Source organism: Anas platyrhynchos, chromosome 27 (assembly GCF_047663525.1).
Source record: "Anas platyrhynchos isolate ZD024472 breed Pekin duck chromosome 27, IASCAAS_PekinDuck_T2T, whole genome shotgun sequence".
Classification (NCBI taxonomy): Eukaryota; Metazoa; Chordata; class Aves; order Anseriformes; family Anatidae; genus Anas; species Anas platyrhynchos.
In genome coordinates this window covers 8372634-8383172 of record NC_092613.1, presented here as the reverse complement: position 1 = coordinate 8383172, position 10539 = coordinate 8372634, and the positions used below count along the sequence as shown (strand labels likewise).

The window sequence follows — 10539 nt, the reverse complement described above, 5'->3', positions numbered from 1 at the left end:
TTAACTGCCTGCCACACACAACTCAAAACAAATTTCCATTACAGATGAGCTAACCACTTCAATATAACGCCACCACTCATGCTTTTTGGAATAAAAAGCATCAGATTTCTGTGGGTTTTATTGTCCGTTTAGGATAACTGTCTGATTATATACAATTCTATGTCACCCTCTAGCTAAGCAATCACAGAAGTGAAAAGATGCTGGAATTTAAACAGGTCAAAATTAATGTCACAATTGCATTTGATAATTAAAAGTGTCACCTCCTTTAGCTCATTTTGATAACTAGGCTTGAAAAGCCAGCACCGGGATGTCCAAAATGCTCCCCGATATTTACAGAGAGAGAATGATCTGTAGGCAACAGGCAAATGCTGGGTATTTGGAAGGGGACAGTGGCTGGCCTGGGGCACGCAGCAGGTGAGCACAAAGCTGGGGTGGGGACACCAGGGGGACTCGGTCCTGTTCTGCTGCTGTTTCAAAGCCCTGGCTGACGTGGGGTCACCGGAGACGTTGCTGGTCCCAGAGAAGATCCTGCTGCAGGGTCAGGGGTTGGGAAGAAGGATCAGGGCTCTGCAGAGGAGGACTGAGGCATCCCAGCCTCACCCCGGCCCCTCAGAGGACCACAAGGCCAGAGGTGCTGCTGCAGCGATGCCTTCATTTGTTTCTGGCTCTTCACTTCTCTACCTTGGACACGGGAAATGATTGAGGGCTCCAAGCCATCTGCGTATACTATAACCTTTATTAAGCATCACTTGACCTTGTCAGTGCTGATAAAGCCCTGTAAAGTGCATGCCAGATAAAATGTAATTTTAATTGAGTATACTTATTATATTAAGTATATTAACAAAGCACAGATGAATACAAATGACCCCCTGTTTAATGCTTTCGATTCACGCTGGAATTTCTTTCGACTTTGCTGAGCTGAAGGAGTCAATCACCTCTCCAGGGCTTCACGTGGGGTGGAAACGTGCCCTGCTGCCTCCAGCGCCTCTGCCAAGGATCTCAGCATCCCTGGCTGCTCACTGCAAAATGTCACACCCGTCTCCTGCAGCCTTTTGGAGAGCTCTGGGAACCTCAGTTCAGTTCGTGTTTTCTCCTTGGTATAAGCTCAGGCCAACCCAAAGCACAAGTGAAAAACAAACACCTCCTCTTTTATTCTCTGGCTCCAAAAGTCATCCAAAAAGTCGCCCTGTGGTGGGCCCATGCTCAGCACGGGACTGGTCTGCAGAGCCCCAGATCTGCTGGCTTCAAGCAGGAGAGAGCAGGATGTGGCCCAGCTGCCTTCCTAGGGCCCATGTCAAGCTTTTGCTCTCGATCTGAGGCAAATAAGATAAAATGACCCGCCTGAGGAGCAGGCTGTCTCGCTGACATATTTGCATTAGCTTCAAATAGGAGAAGCTTCACATCAGCCTGTTAGCACTGCGCTAAAACAAGCCGGCTTGGTGTCAAATGGCTGCGTAAAAACCACATCTTGGGGCAGCTCTGAACTCCCTGCTGAGATCCACAGCTCCTCGTGCCTTCCCCTTCCAGCTCCGATTTATCCTTGCTAATACCTAATTTAAAAAGAAAAAACTAAGATCCTTCAGAAAGAGCACTGAGACCTCTTGTTCCAGATCCCATGTTTCTTTTTTAATGCTTCCTTAAGGGTCTCCATTTTTCTGTCACTTATCATCATCCGGAGTAATTTGGGGCTGTTAGAGAAAGTTCATTGCTGTAATTGCAACCATATTGGTCATTAAAGTTGACAGACAGCTGCTGGAGAAGTCACTTGCTGATTCCTACCACTCAGCAGATGCCTCTCAGCATTTGCTCAAATGTTAGCTTGAATTTCTGAAATGGAAGCAAAGGCGCCGCGCCTCGAGGGCTGACGGGTGCAAGGAGGGGAGAAACGAGGAACCCACCCAGGCCTGGTGTTTGTGAGCAGCGCTCGCTCGCTCCTTCCCGGTGCTCTTTCCGAGGTGACAAACGAGCAATTCTCACTGGACCTGTCTGAGCTTGAGGACATCTAGCAAAGATGCCAAAACCCTGCATGGAGGGACCTGAAAATGCAGAGGGGGAGCCCCAGCCTCACCTTCCCTGCACTCCGGGGGAAGGTCCCTGTGCCCCTGGAGCATCCACCAGCAGCACCTCAGGGAGCGCTGAGCTTTTCAGTTGTTGGGAAGAAGTTTCCTGCTGCAAAGGCAGGAGGTGCTTGCTGAAGGCTGGAGGCTCGTCCAGCCCTGCCCAGATTTCCAGCCAACCCCTTTTTGTTGCTGTGATTCGGTAAGTGAATATTTCTCAGCGGTGTCCTCAGCTTTTCCACTAAGCGCTCCACACCGCGTTAGAAAATAAGGCCCCACTCAGAAGGTTTTTTTAACCAGTAAACTTTATTTATATATAACAACAGTACAAAGTGAGTCCTTGGCTTGCAAAATAGGAGTGTTTCATATTTACAATAGGTACACAATAATATATTAGAATAATAACAAAACCCCCTTTTTCCTTGGAACATTTTTAAATACTTAAACTTTCTTACATTTTTTTTTTTCCACAACACTTGTAAAAACAACAACAAAAAAAACAGACAATCATCTTAAAAAAAATATAATACAGAACTCCAGTGTGTCAAGTATAATGGGGAGGGGAGGAGCCAGAGAACAATAGGGTGAATGGGTACGGGTACGAATCCATTTGTTATTCCTGCCAATACACAACCCCTAGAAGTGGCGTTATTAATTTTAAGGAGTGGGGCAGAAAAAATAAGAATCTGTTGCACGACCGATACCTCTACATTCTGTGACACCACGGGGCCTCCTTTTGGGGGATATCCCAAAGTTTTAGTACCTGTTTTCCCTCCCGCTTGCTGCTTCCCACCACCTCTCGCACCAGCCCCGAGGTGCCGGCAGCACAAACTCATCGGCACGCGAGGGACGTTTTGCTGCAGCCCCTCCTGCAGCGAGGAAGCCACAGAGCACAGCCAGAAGCCAGCCGAGCACTCGGTCGTTCCCCAGCTCCTCTTCCAGGCACCTCTCTGCTGTCCCGTGGCGAGGTGGAGATCTCTGATGCAGGAGCTGCTGCGCAAACTTCCAAGCTTGTTCCAAATGGAGGCATTAAAAATCCCAAAGGAAAGGCCATGAAGGAGATTTGGTGTTGGAGTTGGCAGCCTCAGGAGGCCCAGAGAGTTTTGGGGTACTGTCCGTGAGACCGACGGTCCCTGCAGATCTTCTGAGCACGTTCTTACTGCAGGGACATTCACGTTGTCACTCATATTCCACTTTCAGAAAGGAAGAAGGGGATAACACGAGGGCACACGGGGACAGGAAAGAACGAGCACACAGAGCACGGCCACAACCCTTCTGCTGTGTTAGAGCCGAGCCGCCTGGGCTGCTCCTGGTGCAACCACAGCACCTGCAGACACCGGTCCCTGCCACCCCGTCACCCCGTGTCACCCCGTGCCACCAGGCTGCCCCCAAGGGCTGCTGACCCCACATCCCCATCCCAATGCAGCTCCGCAGCTGCAGCATCGCCCTTCCCACCCAGAACATGAGCACCAGGCACATCCACGTGCTTCCAGCAGAGCCTTCCCGGAGGAGAACATCGGGTCAAGGACATCCCTCCTGTTCCCCCATAAAACCAATCTGACCGACCGACAGTTAAACCACGCATTCAGGGTTGCTCAGCCCAGCAGATCCTGAGCAGCATCTTCTTTGCAGTGCACACCGGCATCTTTTACTCTGATGATTATCCCCACTGAATGTCTAATTAAATAAAAAAAAGCGTCCTGTCCATGCGGGTGCTGGGTGGCCTGGAAGCTGTCGGCAGAGCTTTGCCTCCGGCCCCCAACCTGCTGCTCCTGGGGGCCTCGGGCAAAGGCTGGGAGGAGCTGGGGGTGACCGGGGGGGTTTCACCAAAGACACGTTCACGACACAGACCGGACGGGCTCACCGAGCTCTACCTAGCACGCAACTATATACAAGGTCGCAGTTCCCTGCGTTATTGGCTTGCGGTTTATGGTACAAATGCAATTCTGACACAGGATGGCTGAAGCTTTGTGGCATCGTGATTTGCCTTTGATGTCAGCTATTTAGCCTTTGCTGAATGTTTTTTTCCTTCTCACCAGGGTACAGTCGCTCCCGACTTTGCCCTGATGTCTCAGCTCGCTCACGTCAGGCTCCTTGCGTCTCCTTCAGGCTGGTGAGCGGAGTCCCCGTGGCAGGTGAGCTGTGACAGCGCTAGGAATGGGGTGGAGAGGAGCCAGCAGCAGGTGGGGACGTGGCCGGGATGCTGCTGGGAGAGGCCCAGGAGCATCCCACGCTGCCCGAGGTGCTCCTCGACCCTGCTGCCTGCCCACCACTGCTGGAAGCCAGACCTCGTCCGTCCGTCTGGCCACGGGAGGAAGGAGATGCTGCTCCAAGCCTTCGGGCACAGGCACAAGGGACTTGCACCGAGGTGCTCAGAGCCAGCATCACACAGGAACACAACCCGGGAGCGTTAAGTCCTCTTGCTTTAGTCCTCCAACCGAAGCGTCGGTATATCGTGACATTTTTGGTGAAGTCTGTTTAAAGGTAGGGCAGTCAGCCTGGGTGGGGGCGGGCCGGTAGGATTTTAAGACAGTGTGTTGAAGGCACTGCTGTGATGAAGGTCTCTGTGGCCACCCCCGGGTGTCCCAGCACCACGAGCACAGGAGGGCACGGCCACGCTCCGCATCCACCCTGCTCCTCAGCACTGGCTCCCGCAGGTCTTCGTGAGACTCTGGACCAGTCCAGGCTGGAGCTGGCAGAGCCTCTCCGTGCTTCTCTCTCCTTTAAACACGAACTCATCCTTTATGGCAAAGCACGAGCCACTTGGTGTCCGCGTCCTCTGTACGTCGGTGGCTGCGGTGTCGTGGTGCTCCACAGTGGGGCTCATGCAGAGACAAGCTTGCCTAGAAGTTAGACTCGTGTATGTGGGTTTTTAATAAAGGCTTTCAAGGTGGAGAAGCGTTTGATTAGCACCTTGCTCCCCCTTGGAGTGGGTGCTTTGATAGCTTATGAGCAGAAGATTAAATGGAATTATTTAAGCAGTGACACCAGACAGAGAGATTCCAGAAAGTGACGTCTCCCACTTTGATGTCAAAATACCTGAAACGAAGGGAGCTGGGGAATCGCAACACCCATCGGCCTTGCAGGAGGAAGGGGGCAAGGAGAGGGAGGTGAAATCATTTCATCTAAGGCAAAGTCATTGCCCCCTCCTGACCAAAGCTCGAGTCCAGTTTGCTGCAAGTGTGGCAAAAATGCTGTCCTGGGCTTTGAGCTCCCTCCTCCCAAAGGGGCAACGGGAAAGCCAGCTGCAAGCAGGGCAATGGATCACAAGCGCTTTGCCCCACGGGGATATGTTGCTTCATTCCATGTAATTGCCTGTAAGGATCCATAATTCATGTCAACCACCACAAGTAGATGCTTGGTAGATTATTTATGGGCCACCCCTTCAAGTCAGCCCCGTGCCGTTCCCTGCGCCGTCCTTCTGAGCCTTTTTGGATGATGGAAGAAGAGACGTTTCTGCTGCTTCCCTTGGAAGCCAGTCAAAACTCAATCACCTACTGTTCTGCAAAGTGCTCCTGTTGTTTCCCTTTCCTCCTCTGCTTAACTTCCTTCAGCAACACAGAAAATAAACTTAATTGTCCACCTCCCCCCTTGGCACTCACGTGTATTCACGGAATACAGAGCTCTTTTTAGCCAGCTCGGCCACGGTTGATTCTTTTGATCCTTGCTCATGTATCAGCCCCTCCGGGCTCTGCAGTTCCTTTTACTTTTCCCCCTCACCTTCACCTTCCAGCACAACCCCAGGTGTGCCCCCCAGCACCTCGAGCAGGTCGTTGCTTTGGGCAGCATTCATATTTTGTGGGTCCCATGGAAATAACTACTCAGATCAGCAGAAGTGTTTGGAAACCATTTTGAGTGCTCTCTTTGGGTTTCGGAGTACCATGAAAATTTGGTGAACAACCTGAATATGAATACTCAAAACAAGGACCACAACTAGAGTATCTATCATATATTTCTGTTAAATCACCCATGGAAACCTTGTGCCGGATCTCTGTCAGTAACAGAAACCTGTGAAAAATTCAGACCTCCCGGAGGATTTCCTAATAGCAGCAGCTCCACAATGACGGTGTGTGCGGGCTGGGACAACCTGGGCTTTTCCTCCTTTTCTGCCTCTGGAGCTGGGTTCCCTGTGCAGCGGAGGGATCCCTGGAAGGGAATTCTCCCTGTGACAGGCATGCTCAGCCTGCTTTGTCTCCTATGGTCTGTGCCAGCTCTCTCCCTGTCTCAGTACACCACAGCCCCCCGGTCACACAGCTCAGGCTGCTGGAAATGCTGGGAGCTTATTGCACGAGGCTGATCCTTAGTACTGCTCCCACACTGGTGATAGGGCCCACAAAAGTGGATTACCATGAAAAAAAAGTGGGCTTGGCATGGCTTTCAGTGAAAGGTAATTGCAACAGCAAGTTTCCTGAGACATCTCGATGCTCTTCACCGTGCTGCCTCCTCTTGGGACCACGCTCCCGGTGTCCTCCCGGCTCCTCGAGCAGCCGTGGGGAAGGAGGGACACTTAAAAAATTGGTTTTCCTTCATACACATGGGCTGCAGACTGAGGTCTGGGCTGGGACTGGCCAGGAGGTCCTGCTCCTCCGGCACTGAGTTCCCATCCCCTCACAACCCCAATATTCACCCCGCTGGCAACCAGGAGCGATGGTCCCGGTGCTGAGCGGAGCCCAGGAGCAGCTTTGCTGCCTCTGCCCAGCTCCCACGGTCAATGCCTCCACCTCCATCGGGTCTAACGGCCCTGTCCTCCCTGCTGCAGCCTTCGCAAACATCAATATTTATTACAGAGAGAAATATTTACAGCGTTCCTTCCCCTCCTGGCACTCTACAAAGGGACACATAAGCTTTGGTGTCTTTGAAAGAAAAAACACTCAGACATCTGCCTGGCACTGGCCACAAGAACACGTGCCAGCAGGCCAGCTAGGAACTGAAGGTAACAACGAGACGCTCGGACAGACACACAGACAGCAGCGCTAGCTGGCACTTGCAGTGCTGGTTATGGTTTTCCCTTGCCTAGAGCAAAGATTTCTTTCCCCTCTCTCATGGAAATGAAAGTCCTGGCCCGCGGGCGACGTCGCGTGCGCTGAGACCGAGGAACTCGGCCAGAGCCTGCGCTGCTCTGCGAGTCGAAGAGGAGAACAATAAACACGTCACCTCGCTGCCTCTCGCCTCTTCAAGTATCGCTCACTGTAAACATCGGGTTCGTGGTTGTTTTTACTGCAAGAAGTCGGGGCGGCTGCCACCAGGCAGTGCAGGCAGCCCCGACCCTGCCTCGCTGCCGGAGCACCGCTGCACCGGGGATGGGGAAGGGGAAAGCACTTACAGCACGTCCCTCCTCATTCAACAGCAAATGGGATTTAAAAAATATATATATATATATTGACACTATATAAATACATAGATAAAGCTGGATTTCAAGACAGGTTGGATGATTGGGTAGATTTTAAATCCATGTAAAGTTCCTTCTAGTGCCTATAGGTTACTCAGCCGCTGAACCGTTTCTGGCTAAATTGTTATTTCACTTGTGTAGAAAGGTGTGGTGCAAACTTGTGCTCTATTTTTTTTTTTATAAGATCCCAAAAAGAAGAAGATTTCAGTTTTCCAGACTTTCCGATTGGTGTAAGAGTCCATCTGCAGAACGCCTGTGCCTCATCCTCGGGGGTCGGGCGAGGACAGGATTCAGGACTGAACCTTGCTGCCAGGATAATCTCTGTGGCCTCTGTGTTTTTTCCCCTGTTCCTTTTTCCTTTTTTTTTCTTCTTTTTCTTCATTATTTTTCTCTTTATTTTCTAAAAAAAAAAAAATTAAATAAAGTTTTATCTCCTAATATACATCAAATGATTCTCATGCAAAGCAGCAGTCATGGAGACGTCCAGACTTTCCAGGTTCCTTCTTTCCATGAATAATGGAAAAAAATAATCCGTCTTGATTGGACTTTGATTGAGATGCTTTGTCTTTTTGATATCTTCCTGCCTTTTCGAACCGGATCCTACGTGATTTTGAATGCAGTCAGTCCTTGGGCCAGTCTCTGCTCTCTCTGGATGAGCCTTGGTATTTACGTGTGCCTTTCTTGCTTGTTCTCCCTCTCGAGCTCCGAGCGTCCGTGCAGTACTCTTGCCCCTTGCTGTCTGTGAGCATCGCAGCGTTTCTTCAGCTCTCAATAGACATGGCACCGATAAGTTGCTCTACTTTGTATGCCAGACGCTGCCTACGTGCCTGCTCATCCTGCTCCAAAGCTCCAATGAGCTGGTACGGGGAAAAAAAAAAAAGGAGAAAAGAGAAAGAAGTCAGTGTGAGGGAGAAGGGGTGGGCAGGGGTGGGTGGCAGCAAGATGCGAGCAACTTGAAATGCAGATGTGTGTTTCAAGGGACAGACAGAAAGCCAGTGAAAAACATGGGATAAATCAGGTCTGAGGATAGCCTGGGAACATTTCTGGGCTGGATGCACAGCACAGCACAAAACAGCCGCTATTTCCCCAGGAGCAGCAGGCAGTGACAGAGCAGTACCGACAGTGCCTTCTCATGACACGAAATGCTGAGGATTTCCAGTGACAATAAATCCCCTCCCTCAGCTTTGCCCCTGTAAAGAATCTGGAATAACAAATGGCAAAGCAACGCAATGAGCGCTTCCCCTCTGCACAGCCGTGCTCGTGCATTTGCTGGCCAGCTCGGAGCATGCAGCCAGCACCGCACGGTCGGTCCTGCTCTTGTACCTTGAGCTCCACATTTCTTGTCTCATTTAGCATGAAAGTTATCAGATTTTAAACCCTAATCGGAAAATAGCTGTGGCATTGTATCACAAATGCATACATGCAATTAAATTACAAAACCCTTCCTTTTAACGGACATAATTGCAAAATAGGTTTTTCTTACGCTGAAATGAAGGGGTGGAACAGATGGCGAGAACTTGGTTTCAAGTGATGCATTCATTAAAGGCGCTCAGGCTGCCAGGGAATCTTTGCAAATAGGAGCCTGCACCACTGCACCAGGGGAGTTGTACTGTGCTGTTCCCAAAAAGCAGGGATGTTTCTGGGGGGGTTCACTGGGCCATGATGATTTTCTGCTGTTTCTAGGAGCGATCTGCACTTGGTGTGTGCCAAGGCTGAGGAATTCAGCTGCTCACACAGTGTTTGAGCTCTCAGTCCTTCAGGGAAGCACCCTACGGAGCAGGACCTGAACCTGGCTGTGCAGGATCAGAGCAGATGCAGGCAGCAGCAGCACAAGAAGCGGCTGTGCTGCACCAAGGGCGAGCTGGGACGAAGCAGGAGCCGTGCTCCACGCGTGGAGGTGGCCGGCAAGGAAACCAGCATGGCACTGCCCGCGGGCACCCACCTCCTCGCTGTACTTGCTGACGTAGGAGTAGATCTCGTTGAGTGCGCTCAGCATGTTGAACTCGGCCGAGTGCAGGCGCGACTGCTCGGCGAGGTAGGCGTTCATGTCCTGGTCGCTGATGGCCGGCAGCTTGGCGATGTCTGCGTAATACCTGCGGGGGCGAAAGGCAAGGAGCCCGTGAGGAATGCAGAGGGTTAAAATGCCCCTCTTCTCAGATTAAACTCAGTGGGGAAGAGGATGCCAGTTTGCTTTACGCCTACATCTAGCAAAATGGGATCCTGGGCTGTGAATATAAAAGCAGCAATGCTAGGAGCCGTGCCACCAGCTTGCTGCAGGAGCCACGGGTGCTGCAGCACCTGCCATCGAGAGCAGAGGCAGCCTGCAGGACCTGGGGCAGGAGCTCGGCAGGACCACACTGCCACTGACCTCTCCACCCAGCTCTTGTAGCTGGGGATGTCCTTGGCGTACAGCAGCTTGTTGGAGGGGGAGTCCTTGCCCAGGCGGTGCTCGGAGGTGGAGCAGGAGTCCATGAAGGTCTGAGCCACGACGGAGAGGCAGGCGTCCGTGATGCTGCCCTTGTGGATGTCAAACACGAACTGGGGGTTTTTGATGACGTTCACCCAGAACCGCAGAGGGAGGCTGAGGGGAAATGAAGAAACAAAACCAAATGTTGAAACAAAGGCTGGGAACGGGCCCTTCCTGCGCTGTGTGTTCCCACTGGGAACCTGGGACAGGTTCGTGCTGCGCGCCCCACGTCTCATCCTGCAGCAGCAAGGCGAAGGAGGCGAGAGCTGGGCAAGCAGCGGGTGCTGAGGGTGCGATGCCTGCACCAGGGCTGGGCTGAGCAGCTCCACAAGGGCTCGCTGGAGGGGGTGGCCCCGGTATGGGGCATCTCCATGTCCCCGCTCCCCCCAGCCGCTGCCCGGCCACTCGCCGTCCATCCCCTGTGAGCAGGGCAGCAGGCTTCAGAGGCTCCATCCCCGAATCCCAAGGCCTTTGCAATCAAAGGGGAATTATTATTCCTTTTTTCTTTGGCTGTATAGCAGGATCAAACAACCAGCTGCTGCTTTCTATTACCTTTCAAGTCTGGGCTCTCTCCATCCAGCTAGCTGCACCGAAGGCTTCAGCATTAACTCTTGCTGCACTGCAGG

At 51.9% G+C, this 10539-nt stretch overlaps 1 protein-coding gene across 7 annotated transcripts in view; it reads right to left on the bottom strand.

Moving 5' to 3' along the window:
* Positions 1-2344: 2344 nt before the first annotated feature.
* PLXNA2 (plexin A2) overlaps positions 2345-10539 on the bottom strand; it is a 412814-nt gene continuing 404619 nt past the window's right edge. For all 7 annotated transcript variants that reach the window (XM_072028626.1, XM_072028627.1, XM_072028625.1 and 4 more), the window contains 3 exons: positions 9815-10027; positions 9389-9539; positions 2345-8303 (listed from right to left, as the gene is read on the bottom strand). In XM_072028626.1, coding sequence (XP_071884727.1) covers positions 8208-8303; positions 9389-9539; positions 9815-10027 — 460 coding nt within the window. In that variant the 3' untranslated portion in view covers positions 2345-8207. The remainder of the gene's footprint in view (positions 8304-9388; positions 9540-9814; positions 10028-10539) is intronic.